The sequence below is a fragment of the Pezoporus flaviventris genome, unplaced genomic scaffold, assembly GCF_033815535.1.
Source record: "Pezoporus flaviventris isolate CSIRO_AGI_PZ_B2104156 unplaced genomic scaffold, CSIRO_AGI_Pfla_v1 ptg000066l, whole genome shotgun sequence".
NCBI classification, from domain to species: domain Eukaryota; kingdom Metazoa; phylum Chordata; class Aves; order Psittaciformes; family Psittacidae; genus Pezoporus; species Pezoporus flaviventris.
In genome coordinates, this window is record NW_026892614.1 from 23,122,104 (window position 1) to 23,148,223 (window position 26,120).

Here is a 26,120-nt window from a genome sequence, read left to right on the forward strand (position 1 = left end):
TTCACCTTCATCAGTATGTGTCATGCAAAATTCACCTGACAAAAATGTTCCTTTATTGGCCTCATAGAATTGACATTAAGGATTCTTAAGATACCATGCTGACATGCTGGTTTCTTCTGTTCATGTTCTTTGAATGACTTTTGTACTGCTGAAACTGATCATTCCCTCGTGCTAATCTTAATGGTACTGGAATATGTTTACGCAGTTAAGAAAAAGAAATTTCTGTTTTATGTTAATTGTTGTTGATATACTAATATGACCCCAATTTTCATCCTCATTCGTCAAGGACAAATGAACTCAGCTTTTCAAAGCTGTGATTCAGTGAAACACTCAAGTATGTACTTAACTTTAACCATGTATACTGTGCTGCTACTACTTGCTAAAAGTACACAGATGCATAAATGTTCTGCTGGATGTAGTAACACTTAACTTTAAAGAAATATGGAATGTTTTGCTGCCTGAAGCCCTCACAGATAAATCATCTGCCCACTATGATTCAAACTTTTGCTGCTGTTGCATACACTATGGCTAGCCTGAGAACCCTTAGACAGCGATGAGTCTCTGACCATAAATATTAGCCGCATGACTCATGGTGACAAAAGTCAGACTGCATGTGCAGTGAGAAACAGCTCTGATTATGACAGGATGGGTTAGAATACATTCAGAATGATCTCAATATCAGCCATTATCTTCTTCTTGACACTTTGCTTTCTCATCCTTCCCCGTCTACTGTTGGTTGTTATCACACAGATTGTCACATCTAAAATTAGTGCTTTGAGAAAAGAGCCAGATCTTCACACCCTTAGCATATAATAAAGTGTTATAAAAATACTTAATGTTAGTTTTACTCTTTTAAAATATGTGTGACAGATCATAAGAAAAAGACCACCCCTCCTTGGGTTCCTCCATTAGCTCCCTTCAACTGTTCCTTTTATAGCTCATGGCAATGTAAGTCATACAAATGGAGGAGGTTAAAATTAGGAGCTTTACTCTACTGAAGTCACTACCTTTAGTTTTGTGCAGGTTATCCAATAATTTATTTAAAAAACCATTAGAAAACAGTAAGACAAAACAAAAAAGAGTCCAAGGGCATGTGCTTCCCTTCACCACTATCAGTGATCACTAAACACATTTTTAACTCTCAGTATTCCTGTGATGCCAACTACCTAATTGGCTTAATTAACCTCTTTTCTAGCATGTATTACTCTTGGGATACCATGAAATGAAATGGAGGGCAACTGGGCACCTGTTGATATGTCCCATTTTGATGATTCTCACCAGTGAGTAATTCCTTGTAGTAAGTCAGATTGTTCCGAACTAACTTTGCAGAGGGATGAGCTTTAAGAATAAACTACAAGGCAGAATAGTTAAAAGACAATTCACTTTACAACAAAGTTATTGAGTTACAGTATTTCACTTTAAACCTTGCTTTTTTGTGTTACCTATTACTTAATTCTCATGAGAAATAGTGCATTATCTTCTTCCTGGATTTACAACAGTGATGTTACTATGGCAGTTATAATCTGAGGAAGCATTCCCCTCAGACATAGATCTTTTTTGCATTCAAAATTTTACAGGTTTTATTCTGTGAAGTCTGTCAAGCACTTTGAAAGAAGAGTGGATTGTCTAACGTGCAGGTTATATGCACGAGACAGACTTATTATGCTAACCTTTAAATATTTAAGATAAAACTTTTCAAGGTAAACATGTGAATCACGATAATTTCAATAGGGAATGGGATTAGTTTTTGTACTATTATACAAACCAAATGCCTATTCCCAAATGCTTGCTGTCTGTACAAGGAAATCTAGTTTCAGAGAAAAGGAAAGGTTACCCTTTCTCTGAAAGGATAAGCACTGTGAAAAAGGATGGCTACCCTGCAGATGTTGATTCTACTCAAATTTTGATTTTTGAATACTGACACTTTTCTTTTTTTGAGAGTTGAGCCTTACAAACATCAGCCAGTTAGCGAAGGTCATAAGCATATGTCCAGATTTGACCTAAGTGGGAACATTTACCTGCTTATTTTATAGACAGCTAAACTCTGCTCTGAATTATTTGCTGAACTCAGAGCCTGCACTCATTCCCCTTGTGAATTTACCTTTTAACTTCATTAGGAAGAAGATAAGATACTCTGGTGAAAGCTTTTGTTTTTAAAAAGAGTAATTAAATTTTTCTGTTTTTCTTTCATGCTACTTCAGAACTTGGTTTATAAAACAAGGCTGGTGATTGAGGTCAGCTGCTACAATCTTTAGCTGCTGTTTATTGTGATCTGCTAAAAGAGCATTTTCTAAAAGTCATAGCTTTCCCTTTTCCCCCTGTGTCCTGAGTTACCGGCTGGGCTTAAACCACGACACCCTATAGGTATTGCATTTTTGTATGGTTGAGGCTGGTTTATTTCTGACTCTTTTTTTTTTTTTTCTTAGACGTGGAACGTTTTAAATCAGCTGTAGAACAGTCTGTGTCCTACCAGAGTAACTGAAAATTAAAATGGTCTTTCACACTGAGGCTGAGGTAGTGTTTCTATTCTACCTTTTTACCTCAGTCCTGAAGCAGAGCCTGTGAATTCAGATTTATCCACTATTATGCTGTTCTGCTGAGTAGAGCTAAAAAATAATAATTCTGTCTATTTGAGACAGTGTGTAGTCAGCCATCACCATATTAGCAAGTTTACAGTTTGACTGCTTATTTAGATTATGTCCCAGTTATGTAGAATTAGAGAGCAGATGTTCCTGGTATAACCTGATAGTAATTTTTACTTTATTTTCTAATTTCTATTCAAGGATAGATGATTTGATGAAACTAAGGCCTCTGTCAAACCTCAATGCTACTCTACCTCAAACTGATCCCTTGACCTGAAAAAAGGAACAAACAGTTCTGCAGTAAAATTATTTCTTTGTGTGCTGTAACTTAGCTGTGTTTAGATGAATGCAGAGCACCAATAAGATCCTTTTGAGTAGTCTTTTTTGTCCTTGCTAAACTTTTTCTGTGGTTGGAAATGAATTTTATAGCAGAATGAAGCATACATTTTGTAAGAGAAAATTGGATTAGAGGCTTGTGCCAGTCACAAATTATAGTATGCTGAAAACATTTGTAATGAGAATTGAGATGTAGAGGGTGATAATGAGGAAGTAGAGTTCTGAAGGCAAAGGTATAGGCACCGAACTTGGTTGCAGCATGTGATAATTTAAGAATTTGTTGTGACAAACGGTTTTTGCATGTATCAGTAGACATGCAGTTGGGAAATAGAGACTGAAGTAAAATTAATTACTGGTTGCTGCTTTGATTTAGTGTTGTTGCTGTTTGATTCTTAATTGCCCTAGATTGCAGTAGGTATCAAAAAATGTTCTGTGCATAGGCCTTTTTAATTCTATAAATGCCTAACATTCTGTGCAGTCTACTGGTTAAACATCAACACAGGCACATGGACCGGATGGCATTGTATTTCTCAGTCTGAGCGTAAAGAAGCCAAGGGATTTGGTCATATTAAATTATCCTCTTTTCTGACTGCTTTAACTGTTCATTATTTTAATTGTCTACAAAGGTGTAATTTGTGTTTTTAATAGTACTTTTAAAGAACTTTTGATTCAATGTATTGTGCATAGGTATTAGTTTCATTATCCGTATCAGTACTGTTATGATAGACTATGATGTAACCGTAACTTCTTCCTGAGATGTTGGATGCTGTACTAAATAATAAAAAAATATGAGGGTGTTACGGGGAGTTTTGCTATGTCTGTGTATAACTGTGTCCTTACTTTCCCTCTGGTTTTACAGGGCACAATGACTATATGTGTCCTGCTACTAACCAGTGCACCATTGACAAGAACAGAAGAAAGAGTTGCCAGGCTTGCCGACTAAGAAAATGCTATGAAGTGGGAATGATGAAAGGTGGTATGTACACAGCAATCCACAAATCCTCAACATCGGTGTCTGCCTTGTCTTTTAACTTTATTGGACAGCTGATATGGTTCTTAAAAGAGGAAGCAACTGATTTTATTGAGAGGAAGTGTATTGAATCAAAGCGCTGCTTAAAAAAAAATAAAAACCTTCCAAATACTATGTTAATAATCTTGCCCAAATTTGCATCAAAATTCATAGGAACATTGACTTCAAGGGGATTATGATTCTTCTGTTAATATTCTTAATTCATTACGGTTTTGGTCTCTTGTGGTAGAGTCTGTATCATGATAAATGAAACTTAGCCCAGAATTTTGTAGCATTTGGCAGTTCAGCGTGAAAAGCACTGGTAGTCTCAGATCAGTCCATTTTCATGAAAACTTCTGAATATGTAATGCTTTTTCTGCATATTCTGGAAGGGAAAGGCAATTCCTCTATGCCAGTTCTGCACACATCTTATATGTAAATTAATTTCACCCAACAATATTAAAGGTTCACTCATTTTATAAAAGCAGAAAAAACGCCACTTTCTTGAAACTTATGTATGTAATAATGTTGTCAGGGAAGAAGAATCAGACAGGGTGATCAGAGGGCTGGAGCAGCTCTCCTGTGAAGACAAGCTAAGAGAGGTGGTTTTGTTCAGCCTGGGGAAGAGAAGGCTCTGGGGAGACCTTATAGCAGTGTTCCAATACTTAAATGGGCCTAGAAGAAATCTGGAGAGGGATTTTTTTTTACAAGGGTTTGTGACAGAACAAGGGGGAATGGGTTTAAGCTGTCACTGGGGAGATTTCAACTAGATATTAGGAAGAAATTCTTTACCATGAGGGTAATGAGACACTGGCACAGGTTGACCAGAGAAGCTGTGGCTGCCCCATCCCTGGCAGTGTTCAAGGCTGGGTTGGATGGGAATTTGAGCAACCTGGTTTAGTGGAAGATGTCCCAGCCCACGGCAGGGGGGCTGGAACTAGGTGATCTCTAAGATCCTTAAAGTAAATAAAATTCCTTTATTTATATACCCAGTATTTAAATTTTAGAGGCAAAATTAGAAATACATGACAATACTGAACAATTGCCATGGTGTGTTCTTAGATGGAAGAGTTCTTTTGTAACATAGTTTTTAGATCAATTATGATATGTGCCTTTCTTCCCTATGTTATAGTACCTGGTGTTTGTCAAAAGCAGACAGAAATTTGTGGTTTATTTGTTTGTGGTTTTGTTTGATTTGGACTTTTTTGTTTTGTTTTGTTTAAACTAAGTTCCCAATTTACAGACAAGCAGATCAGGTGCATAAATTCTGCCTGCTCCTATAAGACCACTAATAGTGGACTGAAGTCCATTACTGGTTCATAGGCAAGACTAAGAATATTTATTTTATGAAGTCTGGGAAAAAAATCTTGAGAGCCCTGAGTTACAGGTTATAGATCTGGTATCCCTGTAAATAGGATATCCAAGAAATGTAAAGTTGATCAATCTCTCTTTCTGAATAAAATTAAAAGACCTTAAAATTATATGTTATTACTTAGTCTATGCACTCCTGTTTGTACGTGAGGATAAAATGCTTACATGGAATAAGCTCCTTGTCATGTCCCTCTTTCTTCTGGTTGGATAGCAGGGAAGAGTAACCTAGGTTTTGTTTGTGATCCACTGATGCTTTCTTGAAGATGGTTTCCGTTCTGCTTTGAATTCTGGAGAATTATATTCCAGCTTATTATTTCATGTGATAAGGGCAGGGGCCAGCTTCCAAATGAAGTTTTTATAGCAGTGGCAGTCCTGAAGCTCCAACCATACCTCCAGTCCAGGTGATCTGTGCACCAATACAGGTCTAGTTTTCCATTTCTTCATTGCTTTAATGGTTTTCTAATGGCTCAAAAAGACCTCATTGTCTGAAGTCAAAATCACCTCATTTTTATTGTAATTTATTAATTAAGTAATAGAGTGGTAAAATAATTATTGTTAGCATGCTACTTTCTTCCCCTCCTTTTATAAATGATGAAGCAGATTAATCATCAAGTGCTCCATGGGATCAGAGCAACAGAGTGCCAGTGGAATTAGTGGCTATGGCAAAAGTTTGTCATAATGTTGAATGATAGATCCTTAATGAAATATTAGTTATGTTCCTGGTAGTCTATGTTTAGCTACCCTGAGACTTACATAATTCTGCCAGTTGTTGAAGGCTGATGGTTTACCAGCTTCAAGTTGTGTGAAATCTGACAATCAAGGATTTGAGTGCTCATATGCTAGATCAAGGTGATGGTTATGTATGTGACCCAGGGGTATTTACTGTCTTTGAACGGTCTGAAATTTCATGTTGTAGAGAAAAGATTCCAAGTGTTGTTTCTTGCAATAATGAAATTGCAGCATTCCAGCGCATTTGAGGCCCACACCCTTCAGTGTTGCCCTCACAAAGTATCTGAGAACCCTTCAGAGATTACTGCAGTAGACTAGGAAATACAAGTTGGTGTTTGCTGTAACAGTGTGCTTTCCTACATGACAGGTCCTTCTAGAAATGTTCATTAACTCATAGTGATTAGAGTCTAGAGCTTGGAGATCTTCAGTTTTCCTTTACATTCTCTTGAAATAGTTACCTACCAGTAATCACATGGGAATTCAGTCTGATTCAGTGTGACAATATTGCTGGAGTTTAAGGCTAAGTTTTACAGTGAAAAGAAAAAAGCATTTGGCAACTTTGGAATCCACTCAGAGAAGGACCTTGCTGATTTTTGACTTTGAATGTAGAGAGCTATGCTTCCTTGCTGAATGCTATATTTGTTCATGCGAAGAGGCTAGAGAGCTATTAAAATCATTCTCAAAAGCAGAGGTAAATCGATGTCTGATGCAATCACTGGAAGGGCTCCAGACTTTCTAGTTGTCCATGTCATTATCTTTTAATGAAATACTGTATTAAAAATAGGAATTAGTGAATGAAGGAAAATGTATTAACAATGTGAAACTATTTTGGTTTGTCTGTGGACAGCCTTTATGATATTTATTAGACATACTGTTCTGTACTCAGCCAAATAACTCTGTAGGTGGGGCCTGATAAATGTATGAGGAAATGTACATTTTCAAGATGTAATTGGTGGGCTGAAAACATGTACTCAAGCAGCATTTGAAGCAGTTTTGTGAGTTTAGAACAGCCTTCTGGAAAAGAAGATGGAATTGCAACCAGAATTTTCAGTGAAATTATTTTTTTCCCTTTTGTACACATGCAAAGTGTATTGTTGCCTTTGATTTGTCCCAAAGTATATTCTATGGTTCTGTCCCCAAAATAAGAGAGACCATTGCTGTGAACACTTTTGCCAAAAATTTTTTATCTTCCTATTCTACTGCACAGAATGATCTGGGCTAGAGGGAACTCCAGGTCTCTTGTCAAGCCACCTGCTCAGAGCAGTTTCAATACTGAATTTAGACTAGGTTGTTTAAGACCTTTGATATTCAGGTGGAAATGGGACAACCTGTATTATGCTTATTTATGCTATAGCTAGTTATGTAATTTTTTTTTTAATATTGCAGAATTTTTGATGTTTTACTCTTGAACACTTGCTTCAGATTGTAAACCTAATTTTATCTGTATACTTGTTTGCATTAGCTTTTTGGCGTTTGTATACTTAAAAATTCCTAGTAGGGAATTATTTTAGTTGTGGTATTACTTGGGAATAGATACTGCAATGAAACAGTCCACATTTAAATTGCTGATTAATTTTAAATGAAGTCTAAGTTCCTTGCTGTGTCTCTACCTCTGACCCCCACTTGTTCATGTTACAGGTACGTCAGGGTGTCACTGTGTGTTCACTGGTTTTGAGAAACCCATGCAGGTCAGACAGCTGCTGTCTTCTAGCTGAGCTTCAGAAATTCCTAGAGTACTAGAGCTTCTGGCGCTTTATTTGGTTAGGCATTTACCTGATATAACAGGCCAAATAGCTTCAATAGCCTAAGTAATATATTTAATTTCTAAAATGTAGCTGTTACACTTTCTCATTGGCTTTAAGAATTCTACTAATGGACTCCTAAAACGACTTGGCTTTTCCAAATCATGGTTGATGTATGGTTTCTGTAAAGGCTTTCTTGTGACCCTTGCAATATCTATGGCTTCACTGTAAATTTTGCCTAGTAATGGAACTGTTGCCATACTTACTGTAGCCAAAACTGAGTATAATTTGTGCAAGTGTCAGCACTGTGAGATTCATTTGAATGATAGTTGAACTTCTCAATTGAACTTCTCTTGCTTCTCTTTTACATGTCCTTTCACGCTCTTTAAAATGCGTGCTATGAATGCCAAAGATTGAATGCCAAAATACAGATTAGGATGAATCATGTCTTGCACCTTCATCTGCTATTAGTATATCATTGGTTCTCAAACAGTGAGTTATAAATAGTCATTAGAGACCCCAAATTATATTTGCCTGTTTGTTAACTTTTTTTTTCACCAGGTCTTTAAAAATTTTACATGAAATAAATTTTTTTATCATCTACATTGTAGCTGAGAAGAATATTGGTGCACTGTGATATGTAATATGACTTACCACTGTGCAAACTGGTGATAGAGCCAGAAGTTGAACCAGCCCTGGTGCCTGCATCCCCCCCACTGCACCTCCTCTCTCCCTCTCTCTCTCTCTTAATTGAAGGTAGTCCTGATTATAGAGGAGGAAAAGCCTCAACTTGGGAAAGGATGAGGGACATTTCTTAGAAAAAAAAAACACCACAAAACCTCCAAAAAACCCCCCCAAAACCCAAAAACCAAACAAACACACAAAAAAACCAAACAAAAACCCATTAAAAAACTTCCCCCTCCCAAAAAAATTAAAAGCAAAAACTGAAACAACAAAACCCCCCAAAAACACAAAACCCAACCAAAACCAAAAAAAACCCCACATATGTCCATACAGCATTCATTAACCACTGAGGAGTAGAAAAAATTACAACATCGAAGTGTACAGACCAAACTCAAATCTGTTGTTTATTTATACTACTGAGCGTCTGAGTAGCTTGGTCAGAAATGATGCTATTAAGTTCTGTCACTCGAGGCAGGCCTGCTCAAGATTTGACATAAAATTCTGATTAATTTTTTTAGATGATTTCAGACAATGTTTCTCATTTAAATTAATTGTCAACTCATCTGGGTTTTCAGCACAATTTACATTTGTTTGATTTTTCTCAAGAGAGATGGATATGAAATAAGGGGGTTGATTGCCTGAATCATATTCAAAAGAAGGAATTTATTAAGCCTATAAAATCGGAATTTGAAAAGCGGTGTTACTTTCCTATGAGCAAATCGTGTATTTATGTAGAGAGAACCAAGCAGAAAAGCTTTCAAAATCTCAAATCTCTCAAAATCACCTTGAGAGACTCTTCATGCCAAGATATATTATAACCTAAGTATTTACACTGAAGTCATAGCTTCAGCAATCTCCATCTGTTATAAATCTATAAAGAATGTAATTATATTCTTGACCTCTACTTATGTACAGCAGCAAGAATGACCTTGTTTTTAAAGAAAGCTGTGGGATTTTATTTTATTTCCAATTCTGTATTAAGACTACTGAATTCAATGAAGGCGTGCCCGATGAGGTCTATCTGTAAAGCAAAATTACTCTAAGAGGTCATTAGGAGATAGCTACCTTCCTTGCATCCATGTTTTAGACTCTAAATCCAGTTTTGCATAGATGTCACTCAGGTTTGTGCCCATAAGGGAACTGCTGGCTTCTTCACACTGTCTTCTTTTTCAATCACTTCGTTTGGCCTATGGCCAATGGCACCAAAGTCTGGACTGAGTCCCTGAATTCTTCTCCCAGAATTTAGTAAATCCCTCATCTATTAGGACATCTGAGAGAGGTCTTCAGATTTCTAATCTCTGCAACTCTCACATCAGTTTTGGAAATGTTCCGCTACTCCCCATATAAAGTGTTTCTGGCGTATAAAAATCTGGTTTCTTCCTTTGTGAAGGTTGATGTAAGGGATTTCTTTAGCTTCTCTGCCACAGCCTGCTCCTCTCTGCGTGCTCCTTTAATACTGTGATCATTGACTGAGCTATAGACTCTCTGACTTGCTGAAGGATGCCTTGATATTTACAATTTCTTTTACTTACCACATCTGTTTAGTCTTTTATTCTTAAGAAGAGTTGTTTTGCAGAACACCAGATATTTTCTCTTTCTCAATTTTCAACATAATTCTTGTGAGGTTGATCAGTCTTGAAGAGTATCAAAACTGTTTAGAAGAGAAGGTGTTTCTAAGCACTTTTGAAATACTCCTTTGACAAACTGACAAAATTATAGACTATTAACGCTGCAAGGTTGTATAAGCATGTAAGTTGTCAAATGTCTCTTATCATCTGGGGTCTGCTGATGCAGAGCAGAACTGTGGACAAAGTGCTTCATTTTCAAAGGCTGCTCTAGACAGAAAGGCTGGTTGATAAACCATTTACCAATCCTGTTTCCAGAACCAATCACAGATCCACCTTTTTATTGTCCTCTCAGGGTGTGGCCAAAAACTGTTGGTTGCTCCCGGGAGTTTCAGCATGTTTCCCACACCAAGCTCACACTCATCATCCCCACACTGACTTTTCCTTCAATTTATTTATGAACCGAAAGTCTTTAATACTGTAATCCTGTTTAAACTAGGTGTTACAGTCGTTTCCTGTGCATAAGGCTGTCCTTTCCCATAATGTTTCCACCAGCCCTGTTCTGAACCTGTTCCTCCTAAACTGAAATGGAAAGGAAACAGTGAAAGTAAAAGTTTGCATTACCAGGAAGCCAAAAGGACAAAAATCTTCAAAGTTAAAAACATTTCTGAGCAAACAGTTTTTAAGTGGGAGCTTCTTCCCTGGGTTAAAAGTTACTTAGTTTGTAAAACAGTTCCAGTAAGACATGAAACAACACTGATACGAATGAGAAGATATTGCTTATATGCTTGATGCCTAGAATCTAACTCTGGTTTTCCAGTTCTGCTCTTAGCTTGCCTTTATGTTTTGACTTGTCAAGTTTCCAAATCTACTTTGTTTCCACTAGTTTAAATTCTTGAAATGCCACAAGAATATATGTCAAGTATAAAGTGGAGATTAATTTGTAGAGCGCTGACTATTGCAAGAATTTGCAGTGTAACAGTACTCATGTACTGTTAGTGGTACAGCTCAAAATTATGCAGCAATGACTTCAGAGCGGAAACTGCACCCTTGTGCCCATGCCTGGGGCAGTGACTGATGCCTTTATCACCACCTGAGTGGACTAAATGTGGGAACTGTAGGATAGCAAGGAAGTGGAAATAGAAAGATGGTGAACAGTAGTGAAACATTTTCCATGTCATTTACAGTGTTTCTAAGCAGTTAGGTGAAAAAAAAACCCACAAACAACCAAATATTGTGATAGAGATTATTTTTGTCCATGATCTGTAATATTCTGACTAATTTAGTCGAACAGCATTCTGGTTCTCTTCTCTGATGGTACTTTGCCAAAAGGGGGGAACAGGATTTAACAGTTCATGGATTTGTTATTTCCCAGGGCTTCCTAGTAACCTAAGTAAGTAGGTTATGTATAAAATGCAATTGGAGTAAATATAAGTTTTCCTTGCAGCAGTAGAAAACTACTGTGCCGTTATTCAAATTGTGACTATATGTAAATGCTAATATTAAAACCATCTGCTGTTATTTTGTTAAAAAGCCTTTCTGTTGTCACTGAATGACATCGTGGTACCCAAGACTATCTGCAGATAACTTATTTGTTGGCGTGCATAAGGGCTGGCACATGCTAGAGAAATTGTTGGAAGATTGAAATGTTTATTAAGTCATGCGCATATGCATACCAACATGAAATTGGTAAGGTTTTTACCAATGGTTGTTGAGGTGTTGCTTTTAATTTTATTGCTTGCTCACTGCGTGAGCCCCAAATAAAGAATGTGCCCTTAATCTGTGTTTCAATGGAGACAAATGACTAGTTGTTTCTTCCAAGGCATTTCCTGTGAAAGTAAGTAAGGATTAGAAAGTTATTCTTTTAATACGTTAAAAATCTGTAGTGCAGTATAAACTCAGAAAGTGCAAGGAAAGGATGCAGTTAAAAATTTTGGAGGTAAAAGACACATGAAGATAGATTTGTTTCAGTCATTGCATAAAAAGAAAAGATAACACCATGTCTTCCTTCTGAAACAAGAAAGATATATCAGAAAAAAAGATACTAATAATTAAAATGAATGCAGTACATCACATGTACAAGTGTATGAAGTGATGAAAAATTATGCAGGCTGCAATTATAATTACTGGATTGAGAAGTAATTCTGTGCTGATTATTAGATATATCCTAGAAGAATTAAATAATCCCATTAGCCACACCAGTTCAATTGTCTTCCCTCCTTCAGATCTCTATCAATGCTCTTTCTAGCTGTTTCAGTTTTTTTCTGTCTGTTCTGCTTTTCTTGTGAATTCTTAAGTGCTACAGCCCTACCTTCCATGGCTAGAAGGAGAAACAGCAGAGCAGTTCCTTGGAAGCTAAGTGTTCAAATAAATGAGTAGCAAAGAAAAGCTTTTCTTCTTCTTCCTCATTCTCCTGCAAATGTCAGCTCCTGAACTGAATTGAGAGCTCTCACCAGTCATCTTGCTTTTCCCAAATATTCCTTCAGGAGGCAAACCAAAATCTTCCTTAATTATGCACATCGAAAGCATTTATAATAACAGGTAAACTTATTTGTTTATAAAATGTGAAATAAGCCCTCCTATTTCCAATAGATGTTATATAGCAGTTTCTAGGATAAAATACTGTCTCATCTCACTGTATGGACCTGGAATTCCGAAGTCAAATGTGTTGTCACTTCTGGTTGTGTAGCATCTGCTTCCTGTAACTGTCCTGCAGAGATTGTTATAATTTTGTATGTTTATTGATGGAGACTTAGAAAAAGAAATTGCTTCAGATATTAATATACTTTTATGGTCCAGCTACACAATGATAATGAACACCTGGATTTCTTGAAAGAAGGTGGTGATTTTAAGTCTTCTTTGTTTCATGTTGCTATAAGACTCTTCTAAGATAAACAGCATTCAACTAATCCAGTTTTACTGAATGAGAGATCCTGATTAAAGTATGGCAGCTGCACCATTCTTATCACTTATTGCAAGACAAAAGGTACTATTCCTGCCTAAATTCACAATTTGTGCAATTGCATTCCGCCTACTTACGTTTTTCTATAAAGAGTTACGTACTCTCCACAACTAGAACAGTGTTGTCAGGTGACGTGTGTCATGCAATAAGAGCTACAATTAAATTGAAGGAAAATCAGTTTCTTTGTAAGGTATGTGTAGTTAATAAAGCATATTAATGGTTGATAGAAATGGCAAAATGAAATTCTCAAATGTTAAAGCATACAGAAATTATTGGTGTGACCTATATTGAACCACCTTATGGTCTGATCTCATTAGTATTCTTTGACCTTTACTGGCTTCCTTTTGTGGGGCTAAGGTGACTAACACAGCTATTGCAAAATTTTATTTCTTTTGCACTGTATCATATGTATCATGGTACTAGTAACTGATTTTGCAGAATGTTTGCAATGTGAAGCACAGAGGTGTATTTGAAACAAACTTGAAGTCTGAAGTTTTCCCTGTTGTGGACATTGCTCAGGGCTGAAGTCTCACCTTTTCTGAGGTGAGCCAGGAGATCACAGATCAGGGAGAACTTATTCGTGAAGCTGGGCTCCACAGGTAAAGTGCCTGGAGCTTTCTCAATGATTGATGACCACTGATAGAGATAGTAAAAAAAATGATTTGCTGAAAATCTGTATACTATAACACAGTTAGGGGACAAGAGCGCCGCAGATTTTGGGATAGATTTTTTTTTTTAAATTGTAGATTTTTAAAAGATTTTTTCTCTGCATTCACCTGAGAGTTTTAACCTTAAAAAAAAAAAAACAAACACACAAAAAAACACAAAAGACCCCACCTGCTATTTGGAGAAAATAACTTTCTTATCGTTTTCCCTTGTAGTTAATGGAAAGCTGTTTGGAACTCCAGCAAAACTGAACTGGAGCATGAAGAGATGGGTTAATAAACAGGCTGCAAGTAAATATGTTCTCACGCAGATGCAGCTTCTGTATTAAAACCTACCCCTTGCGTGAACAAGCAGAGTGAGTGTTGTGCGTATGAGGGAAAGAGAAGATGAAGGTCTTCTGCATTTTTTGTGCCATGTTACTGAAAATAGCACAATAGGTGTTCCAGGTGGGTGTTGTAAACAAGACAAAAAGCAATAGCTGTTGTGTTTAGGATTTCCAGAGTAGTGAACAATAGGAAGGACATAAAAATATCTTGGTTGTTTCAGTTTCATCAAATAATAATTTATTTTTTCCGTCTTACTGCCAAGAGGAGTTTATTGGGTTTTCTCAAATCTGTTCCCATTTATTGCAAACAATAAGCATTCTTTACTTAACAAATATTCCTACAAAATTTCTAATGGTAAAGAGAATGAAGAATATTATATAAAGCAGCTCAGAGGAAATATATTTAAGTAGAATAGAATTTGAGATTATACACATATCTTTAACTCTAAAATGCATAATTCTATGGTTCACACTGAGCAAAGAATTTTTTTTCTATCTGCTCTCTTCCTTTTCTTCCTCTAAATAGTCTTGAATATATTATATAATACTGAAGATACAAAGGTGGAGTTTTGTTCTTAGCAACAAGTTAGGGAGAAGCTGTCTGTTGGGTGGCTGAGAAACAATATTCATTCAATGCATTCCTAAAGTAGGATTTTTATTTTTTTTCATATTCTGTAATTTATTTTTGTTGGTTTTTTTTTATCAGATGTTGGAAAAAAAAAGTGTTTTATTTGGTCAACCTTGCCTCCATGCTTCGTAAGCAATTTTATTGCTGAGCAGGTTCTACAGACTAGAGTATATAATTACTCAGTAGTTTTGAAACCTGCCTCCATATTTTACACACTGATTGAATTTGCATATGAAGCCTTATAAAACTGCCTTTGAAAATCTTGGCTCTTGTAGCTTTACAACTGAAGTGAAATTGTTTTAGAGCTTTTGCAACATACACAGTACTTCTATTTTTGGTAGAATATTATTTTTCATAAGATTTGGCAATTCAGGTTACGTAATTGGCTGAACTGTGGAATAAAATTAATGCATTCATATATTTTAAAAAACCCTACAGGATCGTTGCACTTCTGGCAATGAAATTGCTGCTTGATAGAGTTGCCTTTTTTGGAATTAGTGACTGACTGTGCATCACTATTATCTTTTCTTAAAAGAGATAAAATTTGATGAACTTGAAGGAGATCTGGAGGCACTTGCATTTTTCTGGGAGATACTCACTCCTATTTGGTCCAAGAAAATGAATAATAAAATCGCTATGTTGCTTGTCCATCTAGGGGTTAGGTGAAGAGTTAGTAGTAATTTCTATAAATCTCTGATGAGTATGATGCTTATACAGATTCAAAGACCTTTCTGTCTGTGATCATAAAAGCTGCTGATGTGATACAGGAGGAATGCATCCTCTTAGAGATTTCTTTTCCAGGTCTGGTCTTTACAAAATTCAGTGTAGGTATATTATGCTTGGTTGGTTAGTTTTTTAAAATCTCCCCCCCCCCAACATAAAAATATATTTGTGTGGGGAACCTCTAAACTGGTTATGTTCAACATTGCTCAGTGCTCCACTTCTTTTCAAGGTGAAGAAAAGACAGTGGGAAGCATGCAGATGATTTAAAAATAAAACTCTTTTTCTTATTTAGTTAATTTCTAAGCAGCAAAAAATGCTTACATTTGCCACCTTCCCTCTGCTACGTCAAATTCTCATCATGTCCATGTTTTACTTGACAGAGCAGGCCTGGAATAAGTTCTAAAGCAAAACCAAAAATATCCTTTCTGATCTTTCAGTAATCTACGCCATCGAGATTTAAGCCCAAGGTGCCTTGTTTGTGTTCATTAATTCTTAATGGATTCTTTTCTCTGTCAAATTTGGCCTACAGCTTTCTAACATATAGCAACTTCTAATTAATTCCCACTTTCAGCTTTATTTCAGAATGGTGTGAAAGAGGGCATCCTCTTGTCTGTCCTGAACCTTGCCTGGGGTAGTCTCATTTGATACCATGTTGCATTAGAAAAGAAGCATCAGTGTTTGTACCTTATTCATCTTCTTACCATTCCTGATTTTGTAGACTTATATCTGGATTGCAGGCCAAGCAGACCTTGTCAATTTAGCTGGTTTATGCACCAAACTTCTTTTGCACTTTGGATCATCTTACCTGTCTTTTTCTTATGCCTTTTCCATTTTTCATATCTCATTTTAAAATGAGATATAAAAGGACTCCACACAGTGGTCATTGTAGCGCGCCTCATAAGTTACTAAAATTTATGAAGATGCTTTGTCCTCCCTTCCTCTATTAGTAATTTCTAGCCTTCTATTTACTTTCTAAACTAACTTATCTCATGTTTTTATAGTATTATTCTAACCCCCAGATCTTGTTTTGGAATTATGTCATTTCTGAGTCCATCTATTTATGAGTATGTTGAACAGTACAGGTCTCAAGAACCCTTTCAACTCTTCAAAAGCTCTCGGGAGCAGCTGTAGAATTTGGGGTGTGAGAAAATTAACAAGTGTTTTAGTTTGTATGAACCATGTGTTTTTTTTTTTGACATGATAATGTCTGCATGATTCACAGGGCAGTTTTAATTAAAAAACATTACATTCTTATGAAGCATACAACAAAAATATCTGTTGCAGACAGAGCATGCATGTTACTGAGTATCGCAATAAAGTAAGCTACCAGTGGCATAATTCTAGGATGATGTTTTGCCAAAATAAGTCTTGCATGTTTCCTTAACAGCAAGATTCTCCCTCTCCTCTCCAAATTAGAAACAGTGTAGTGATTGGAAAACATGGCATTGCTGACTGAAAAATGGGAGCAACAATGCACTTGAGACTTTCGGCTTACAACTAGTTTAATGAACAGGAAAATGTAAAGAGGTTAAGCAGTATAGTGATGAAAGATTTATTAAACTTGCTTTATCTGGAAAGATTAATAGAATAGAATCAGGAGGCCTACTAGATTTTGAATGAATTAGATGTGAAGTGTATAAACTGCAAGCACTAATTCAGTGAAAGAGGCAAGCACATCTAAAGATCCTCTCTGTTCCTCTGAGATGGGAAAGGACATCTGATGATATGGTCCAACATTGATTTGAAGAAATATTGGATGTGAGATAAAGATCGTGTTGCTAACAAAGATTGAGAATCTAAAGGTCTAAATTTTTGTGGTGTTAAAAAAGCTGGGCAAAGATTATGTTTACAACTCTTCCTCCCATCAGAAAAACCTGCATTGGTCTCTTGCAAATGCCAGCAGTTCTCAAAGCTGTTTTTGTTTGTTCATTTGCTTGTTTCCAAATTGTTGTTTCTTCTCTGTTTCTTGAATAGTTTGCATCCTCCTTATCTATAGATACCTCTGATTTTCAAACTGGGACTAGTGCTGCTTTTCCACATTGCATGAGAACTCCTGAATAAGCCCCATTATAAGCTGCCTTCTCATAGCTCAGTTCCTTGTGTGCTTTCCTTATTACTTGCTTGTCCCTTGCTCCCATTTGATGATTGATTTAAGTTTTTCACTCAGCCTCAAAATGCCTGTGCCTCCTCCACTCAGAGACAGACTTAATCTTCCCTTTATGGTTAGAGTTCGCATGGGCTTTAACACTATATTTTTCTTGTAACCTTTCCACAAAGGGAGATTTTGTTCCACTGTAAGGTCTTATGTTGTTGCTCTAATTGGTGTGTCTGACTTCATAATATCCCAAGGTTCAGGGTCATTCAGTGCTAAGCACATTGCAGAAATGTGCACTAATGACAAAGACAGTTTCTCTTGCACTTATTACAGCCTTTTGATAGTAGGTCTCCCACACTGGATTCTGAGGTAGTATTTATCATTCCTTTTCTTACTTCTGTTTATCTACTTATATGGCATTCTTTATTGCTGTATAAGCTCATCTGAAAATTGGAACTCTTTTGGATGTTTTTTTAATGTAATTATGAAGACCGCAAGCTCACTAATAGGATGATGGTTTATTAAAATAGTTGGTCAACTTGAGCAAAACTTTCTTGGAGAGTATTTGACAGCTACTTTCGTGGGCTAGGGCAGCAATATAGTGTCACGAGTCCACAGTCCTGTGTAAGCCGAACTGATAAGAATTTTAGGAAGGAGTGTGCTATTCCTGACACTATACTTTCGAAAATAGCGTTTCTTTCCAGCTACTGATGTAAGATTCCACATAAAGGGAGAAGTCTTCAGAAAATAAAACAAGTTAGTGCTACCTAGGTCTATCAACAGCAGCTGCTGCTTGCCTGAAGCCATGTGTATGTAACGCATATGTTTCAGGAAAGGGGTTCATTATGTTCTTTTGTGTCTTTAGGAATCCGGAAAGACCGCAGAGGTGGGCGAATGATGAAACAAAAACGTCAAAAAGAGGAGCCGGATTCCAAGAATGGAGAGGCTTCTACAGAACTGCGAGCTCCCACAGTTTGGACAAGTCCACTGGTGGTTAAACATAACAAGAAGAACAGTCCAGCTCTGTCTCTGACAGCAGAACAGATGGTCCGTGCCTTGCTGGAAGCTGAGCCACCCGTAGTTTATTCTGAATATGACCCAAATAGACCATTCAACGAAGCTTCTATGATGACCCTGTTGACCAGCCTTGCAGACAGAGAATTAGTGCATATGATCAACTGGGCAAAGAGAGTTCCAGGTAAGAAAAAAAAAAGCCACAGTGGACTGTAAAAGTCTCTACATGACAAACCAAAGGAAAAGCAACATAACAGTTTTCACCCTACATATTATATTTTCATACCAATTGTTCATTTAAGTGAAAAGATATTTTAAAAAAATCACAAATTTTATGTTATATTGGTTGACAAAAGACTATAATGCAACTTCAGTGAATTTGAAGAAAGATTAATTCAAGCAAAGGTATTTCCCCACACTATAGAATGTTGGACATTGTTTTGATGGTAAATCCTTTTTTTTCCAGATAAAACTCAGCAAAACCAGATTACTAAAATCCAAATCTAATCAATTGGATTTAATCAAATTATTTTAATTATTTAGATCCCCTTTGAAAAAAAAAGAAAAAAGAAAGGTTACTCTCATATCTGAAACGTAAGCCATAGACTCAGCATCATTACTGAGCCCATCAGTATTAGTAGCATTTATTTATTTGCCAGTTTATTTTTTAGACCATAAAATACAGATCTTCCATGAGTTTTGAGTCTGAAAATAAGAGCCAGAATAGCAGTTTCTGTCTGTTTGTTTGGGTTTTCTTTCCTACTGGAGCTAGATTATTTTTTTCTGTATCATTCTGGTTCATCATGGTTGCTGAGCTATTACTCTCCTTTTGTGGAAAGGAAGATAACTATAGAATTGTGGGAAGTATGTAACATTTCTGGTTGAATGTATGTTGCGCATTAATTCATGGGGTTTAATTAATTTATAACGATGAAATCAGAGAGTATCTTTAAAGTTCATCATCTTTTAAAATTTTAGGTTTATAATTCACTGGGATTCTGATCTCTTATGTTTCTTCTGTAGCCATTTATTTCACTAAAATTATGTAGCTGTTTTATGAAGAGATGTTAAAGAACACTAATACAGCTCTCAGTGATATAATGTATTACTTCTACAGCATTACACATGGGCTGTGCCATTTTTCTCTTTTCCTTCATTTAAACTTGGCAAGACTTTTCCTGGTAAATCAATAACCCATAAAATCTGAGTCTTTTTCAGCCCTCATGGGTTCCCTTTTTACCACTTTTCACATGTCACTTTGTGTGCTCCAGCTATGATCAATGAGAACCTGTGTGCATTTCATTTCTCATCGTATCTTAAGAGAAATCACATGAGAATTTTCTTCTTGACAAAGTCACAGTGGTTAAGGCGTGTTCAAGTCAAGGGCGGATTCTCCTGTTAATTTAGGTATCCTTTGGAGCATGCCTCTAGAAAATGCTTTTGAAAAATGATCGTATGTCCAAAGTGTTAAACCTATTCACTATCAACCCAGATAAATCCAAATTACTTTTCTACTGATTGTAGAGATATAATTAGTCTAAGTCTGTTAAAATCCATTAATTTACATTTAACACAAATATGCTACGTTCTAAATCAGTTAAGTTGTCCAACTGAAACCATTCTCTTTCTTTGACATTTGATTTTGAAATTTAATGTAATTAATGAAAATGTATTTAAATAAAAGGCAACTCTGTCAGGGAACTACAGTCTGGTTTTTATTCAGAAATCTCTCTCAAAGTGCTTGTCACAAGATTATTACATCTGGTGAAGATCAAGAAACCTTCCTGGTTTGCTAAATATATAATTTATTTCCTAAACAAGCTTCTGAAATTGAAAAATCAAATGTTTACGGTTTTCATCTATTTGTGTATATCCAATGTATTTTACATTTAAATATTGCCTGTTAGTTGTCAGAATAGCTCCTAAAGAGAAACTAAGCCAAATGACTCTGCATATGCATTAATAAGTACTCTGACAGGTGAGGTTTGATATAAAACTGGTGAACTTTGGTTAGAAAGAACCAAACAAAATCCCTTTCCACTCACAGTTTGGACTATTTGGCATTGTACAACTAATCATACCAAAGGAAAGTCATAAAGCAGGAGAAACAGAATATGAATAGTTTGGGGATTCTGAAAATGCTGCGCACCTAGCTGGTTCTCAGTATTGTGACTTGGAGGATAGTATGCACCACAGAAGGAGAAACTATTTTAGAAAAGTTGATTTGAAGTAATTCAGGCCCAATTGTTTACCTACCTCTAAAATCAGGTCTTCTGAGAGTAGGAATTTTGGAGCTAGGTGCTTGAATGTTTTTTTGATATCTCATTTGGTCCCTAGAAAAGGTTGAGTGCTCTTAATAGCTGATATTAAATCTTAGAAATACTGGTCAACTTGCAAAAACAGGGCCTTCGCTTTGACTGTTTGCCCAAGTTTCCATCTGGTGGAATGTACTGGCAATGAATGTGCATTAAGAGAAATCTGTCCGGCAATGTCAGTCATATTTTCACTACCACAGCATGTTGCCTTTGAATCTGCCATTATTGTTAAGAATTATGCAATACTGCTTAATTAAAGAGGATTGTCATATACCGTATGCATTACTGGAGGAGCAGAATTACTTCTTTCTGTTAGGTGAATTATTTTGTGAAACAGCATTGTGGCATTCCACTCAGTTGTTTTCTCAGCTAATTTACGAAGGTTTCAAGCTTTGGAATCAAGGGTAAAAACATATTTTTCTAAAAAGCATATGTGATTTTTAGCAGCAGAAAAAAGCGGTTGCAGGAAACAGCCTCTCCTGTGCCCACCTCTCAAGCCTTGGAAGCATTGCATAAGTTCATTTAGCTGAATGCAGGCACTTAGCTGACTGAAAGCAAGAAGCAAAATCAATACAAGTAGCTGGGTTGAAAGCATATTTCTTGAGGAAGAGATTGATACTAACAGACAGAAATACAATGAAAATACAGCTTATAAACAAGTGTGAGGACTTTTAGGGACATTTTTTGAGTTTATTTTGCTGTGTAGGCTGTAAAGAAGAGGGAGTATGACAAGAAAACTATTAAAGACATTGTTTTGGTCAGCTCATCTCTCTGATGATGTAAATAAGTGGTCATGGAAGAAGAAACAGCTAATTAAAAGATGCACTGAGTAGAAGTGAATCTATTCTACACAAAGGAGTAATGAAAATTAATTTATTATGGACTGTGTAGTATAATGTAGACATTTATCTGTTAGTAACTCATGCTGAGGACAATCTTCAAAATGAGGTATCTTTGGAGACAAGCCCTGATTGTGAAAATGAGGATAGGTCTACTAAATCTTTATTTCAACTTCAGCACTAATTCAAAATTGCTTACATTGACTTTGCAGTCTTGGTGATGGTAACAAGTTGCTCGGGAAAACAAGAACTTGTGGCAGCTTCTTGTGCATAACCTTCAAAAATGATCTTGAACATACAACACATTTTTTAACTGAGGTTACAACAAAATTCTCCCATGACAATTCACAATATGCCAAGTGCAAAAGAGGTTGTTTTAATTTTCCTTTGAAATCTTGGCCACTGATACAAGTGGGTTTGCCAGATTACATGAACAAAGAATCATGTACAGTGTCCTATGACATAGACAAAAAAATTCAAGATGCCTCATAGGACTTGCTCTTTACATGGCATAATGGGGATTTGGCTTAAGTCCTCCCAGATGGCTTCTGTGAGGCGCCAGTGATGCCTTCTGATTACCCCAGCCAGCTGCAATAGCAAGTAGCTGCACATAAGGCAGGTGTAAACAGATTGTGATGTGCTAGACTTTGAATAATCATTTAAATTGAGCCTTTGACCATTTAATTGGGACAAATCACTAAAAGTCATATGCAGGTGAGGTGTCAATGTAGATGAGTAAATGTTCTGCTAATTTCTGAATCATGTACCCCTGAAAGATATGTCTATTTTCTTCTTGGTTTATGTAACATATTGGGGATATAGTACCACCTTCAGTCTCACAGAAGGAGGTTTCATAGTTTAATGAATTTTAATCATGGTCTTTGTTAAAATGAACAAAACCATTATTTTGCTTTTCTACACTGTGTGTATTGTTTGAAATCTATTCTCTAAAGAATTATGGTATTTTTAGTGTAATCGTCAATATTTTTTTGGGGAAGAAGCTCGTGAGATAGTAAGAGACATTATGAGCTTATGCAGTGAGTTCATGGTAAAGAGTGTAGCTTTAAGGAAATTTTGTTGCAAGGGTGAAATCTCTGGCACTGCTACTACAATCTTGTATAACTACTACAAGCACAGTAGCTGTACAACTTAATAGCCCTAAAATGGTACGCTGGGCATACAAGCTTTGAAGTTTTGAGATAATTCATGGTGCTGTACTTATTTTATGGCTTCATGAACCGAGGAGATAAACATTTTGGCCCTGAATTTTTATTCTTTTTTTTTTATTTCAAAGCCACAGAGCTTGCTATTTTCTTAGGATATTGTTTTCCTGTTTGACCTTCTAAACTGTTGTTTGTTAAATTAGGAACAGTGTTTAAAGAGGCCAACAATAACTACAATTTTACACCGCACTTCAGTGACATCAAACTTTGGGGGGTACAGGGGGAAGAAATCAGCCTGCAGTGGAAAGAAAGAAGATCACAAGAGTGATCTGCGATAATAGCCCTTTAGGTTCAGGACTGTTTACAGAGATTCTAAGTGCAGTGATCCCCTTAGCAATGATTTATACTTATCAAAAAAAAAAGGAATGGCTTGCAATTCCTGTAATAATTTTTAATAAGTCTTCCAAAATATCTGCTTTATAGTCTCTTATCTTTTGATTAAGGGGCTTGCTGTGGAGATTTGTAAAATGTTATTAAAAAAAGATACCCCTCTGCTTTATCTGTTTAGTCTTGTTGAAGTTATACTCAAACTGCTTCCCTTACTACATGGGGAAAAAGAATGGAAGTAAATAGATCTATAAGCAAAAGAGAAATGATAACAAGCATCTGGGTTTTACTTTACGGCTGCTTGAATTTAATTTCTGTGAAGTTTCAATTCATTACAATGAATGTGAGATATAAGAATCGGTCCTTATACTGGAATAAGGTAATTGCTTACCATTTGAATTTGAACATCAGACTGAGAGTTGTCATGCAATAACATGATTATGCAGGGCAGCAGAACTAAAATTGTTGAATATAAAATAAAGGCTTTCCATCCCCGTTTTCTTAGTCTGGGAAGCATCTTTAGCCTTTCATATCTTCATTGTGTAAAATCAAATCAACAACCTTTCCCTCCTCCCCCCCTCAGCTTCTCAGTGCTGTACAACATGAACCCACTTTTACAAGCAGCTTTTATTTTTATTATCTATAGAATTGTCTTTTAGTGCTCTTGAAACACAGTGAGGTGTATTTCCTCTTGTAGAGAAAATAAGTAAGAGAAAAGGATGAGAACATGTGACACAATGTTTTGCTGGTGAGAGACTGAGGGGAAGATGCTGATTCTAAAGGACAGGAAGAAGTCTGACAGAGTCATGGAGAGCCTGTGTCTGACAGGGAAAAGCCAAAGCCAAGAAGGAACAGTTCAGCAGTACTTGGAAAAGAACATAAACTTTGGCTGCAGGTATCTATGGGAACCACAATACAGGCAGTGCTTTCACTAGCTGAAGACTGGAAGAAAATGACAGCAGGAAAAAGGAGGATCAGGGTCTAAATAACAACTGTGGTACTGAAAATTGAAAAGGTATCCTGATGCAATGGTTTTCATACTCTAGGGAGTCTCTAGAGGGAGGGGTATGGAAGAGGAGATAAATGCATCAGGACTAGGGTTAGCAAGCTGACCAGCATCAAGGAGACTCCAACTGGGAGAAAAAGTAGCACACTCAAGAGGACCAGAGGAAAAAAATACTGAGAATCAGTCAGATGAGGCAACAGTAAGTTCAGTAGCCCAGCCCTGGGCCTCTTACCCATTCCTCGGGCTCCTGCTGGAGAACAGTGATTGTTCAGGGGCTCTTCAAAGTGGTCTGGCTGTGGCCTGTTTGCCCTGCCACAGGAAGAAACTTTGGAAGTTTTCTACTCACAATCTATTCATAAGGCAGTCTGTGATTGTCTTGCTTATCCAGGAGTTTATTATGTTTACACTTCCAAACCATTTGAGCTTCATGCCCCACTCTTTCCCTGGGAGTTTTCTGGCAGTGGAGATTATAAGAATATGTTCAAAGTCGGTACTTTATTTGCATAAAATTTTAGTCAAGGGAAAGAGACTTAAGAAAGGAAAAGTAGTTAGAGAACCTTTCTTTAGAGTTTCTTTAGACTTAGATTTTTTAGAGAACCTTTGAATCAGCTCAGAAGTATATCCCTGAGGGTTTTCTAATACCTGTCTTGCAACATTTCTTACTTTTTGTTAATTTTTGCTAGACTTTTTTTTTTTATAAACTCCTAAAGTTAACTCTGTAGCTTTCCAAATTTTATTTTCTTGTCCGGAAGAAGAAAAAGATTCTGAAGAGTGTCAGGTGTTGATGCCATGCATTCAATTGTACCCCTTTTAGCAACATTATGTGGTCACAATTAAAAGCTTTACTTCATATGTGAGGTGATATTTTATACAAAGGCATGATAAATGTCAATAATTCTTTCTAATATTACAAAGATCCAACATTAGAGTAATTCATATAGTTACTTTGCACAGGGATGTGACTGCCAAAAGCTATTGAATCAAGGGTGTTATTCAAGATTCTAGCCTCCTTGAATTTAGGAAAGCTGTGGTAAGATACAAATTTATAAAAAAATACAGAATGTAAGTGAGAGTCTTTTACTTATGTTGCATAACTGTAGTTCTGTGTGCATAGGACCAAAAAATAGCTGTGGCCTTTCTTTTAAGTAAATGAGTTTCTGTTCAGATGGAGGTAAATGTGTGTAACATTCTGTGAAAATTCACTTTTTTTTTTTTTTCAGATAGCGTGTTTCATATATTTAGGAGAAAAGAAATACATTTACCAACGTTCTTCATTACATTTGTCCAATAAATCAGTAACAGTTGGAACCCCAGTATTTATTTTTAAATGTTATAATATTTGTTTTCCCAGAGACATCTTAGTTTGCTTCTACATTTGTGGAAGTGAATAGTTTGAGAAACAATACAGGCATCCAAAGCTGTACACTGATTAACTCAGCAAAATAATTATGTTCTACTCTAGCTGATCTTTTTAAAGAAACCAGGCTTCTTTAGAGAGATGAACCTCAAACACATCTCTCCGTCTAAATACTGCTGAATGGATTTTGTGCTGAAATTTCAATTTAAATCTGAAGACAAGCTTAGCTTCTAAATCTTTGTTTCTACAAGTATGCCCATATCCAAAAGCATTTATTAAAATTATAGAACTACTTCTCATAGGTAAAGTTCCTTATGTACTGAGTGGTTTTAAAATCAAGACCCAAAGTGCTATCACAAGCCCGACTCTGTTCAGAACTTTCCAGAGAAATAAATATTTGAATTCCAAAGTTTTGGAATTCAGCTTCCCAACAAGCTGTCTCAAATAACAAATGTCTTCAATAACCAAAATTCAAATACTGTAATTAATCTTCTTTACCTGTTTTTCATATAATGGCAGATGAGAAATAACACCCAAAAGGTGAGAAGGAGCTAACATTCTTTTTACAAGAACTACTTACATATTAGAGAGTTCATTGAGCATTCAATAACATACAAATTCA

The 26,120-nt window shown here is 36.2% G+C and overlaps 1 protein-coding gene and 1 long non-coding RNA gene across 5 annotated transcripts in view; both read left to right on the forward strand.

Moving 5' to 3' along the window:
• LOC133278595 (uncharacterized) overlaps positions 1–26,120 on the forward strand; it is a 398,225-nt gene that overhangs the window by 205,691 nt on the left and 166,414 nt on the right. The gene's annotated exons all lie outside the window — the stretch shown is intronic.
• The window catches only part of ESR1 (estrogen receptor 1), a 159,266-nt gene that overhangs the window by 87,499 nt on the left and 45,647 nt on the right, over positions 1–26,120 (forward strand). For all 4 annotated transcript variants that reach the window (XM_061471533.1, XM_061471534.1, XM_061471536.1 and 1 more), the window contains 2 exons: positions 3,778–3,894; positions 18,283–18,615. In XM_061471533.1, the coding sequence (XP_061327517.1) occupies positions 3,778–3,894; positions 18,283–18,615 (450 nt within the window). The remainder of the gene's footprint in view (positions 1–3,777; positions 3,895–18,282; positions 18,616–26,120) is intronic.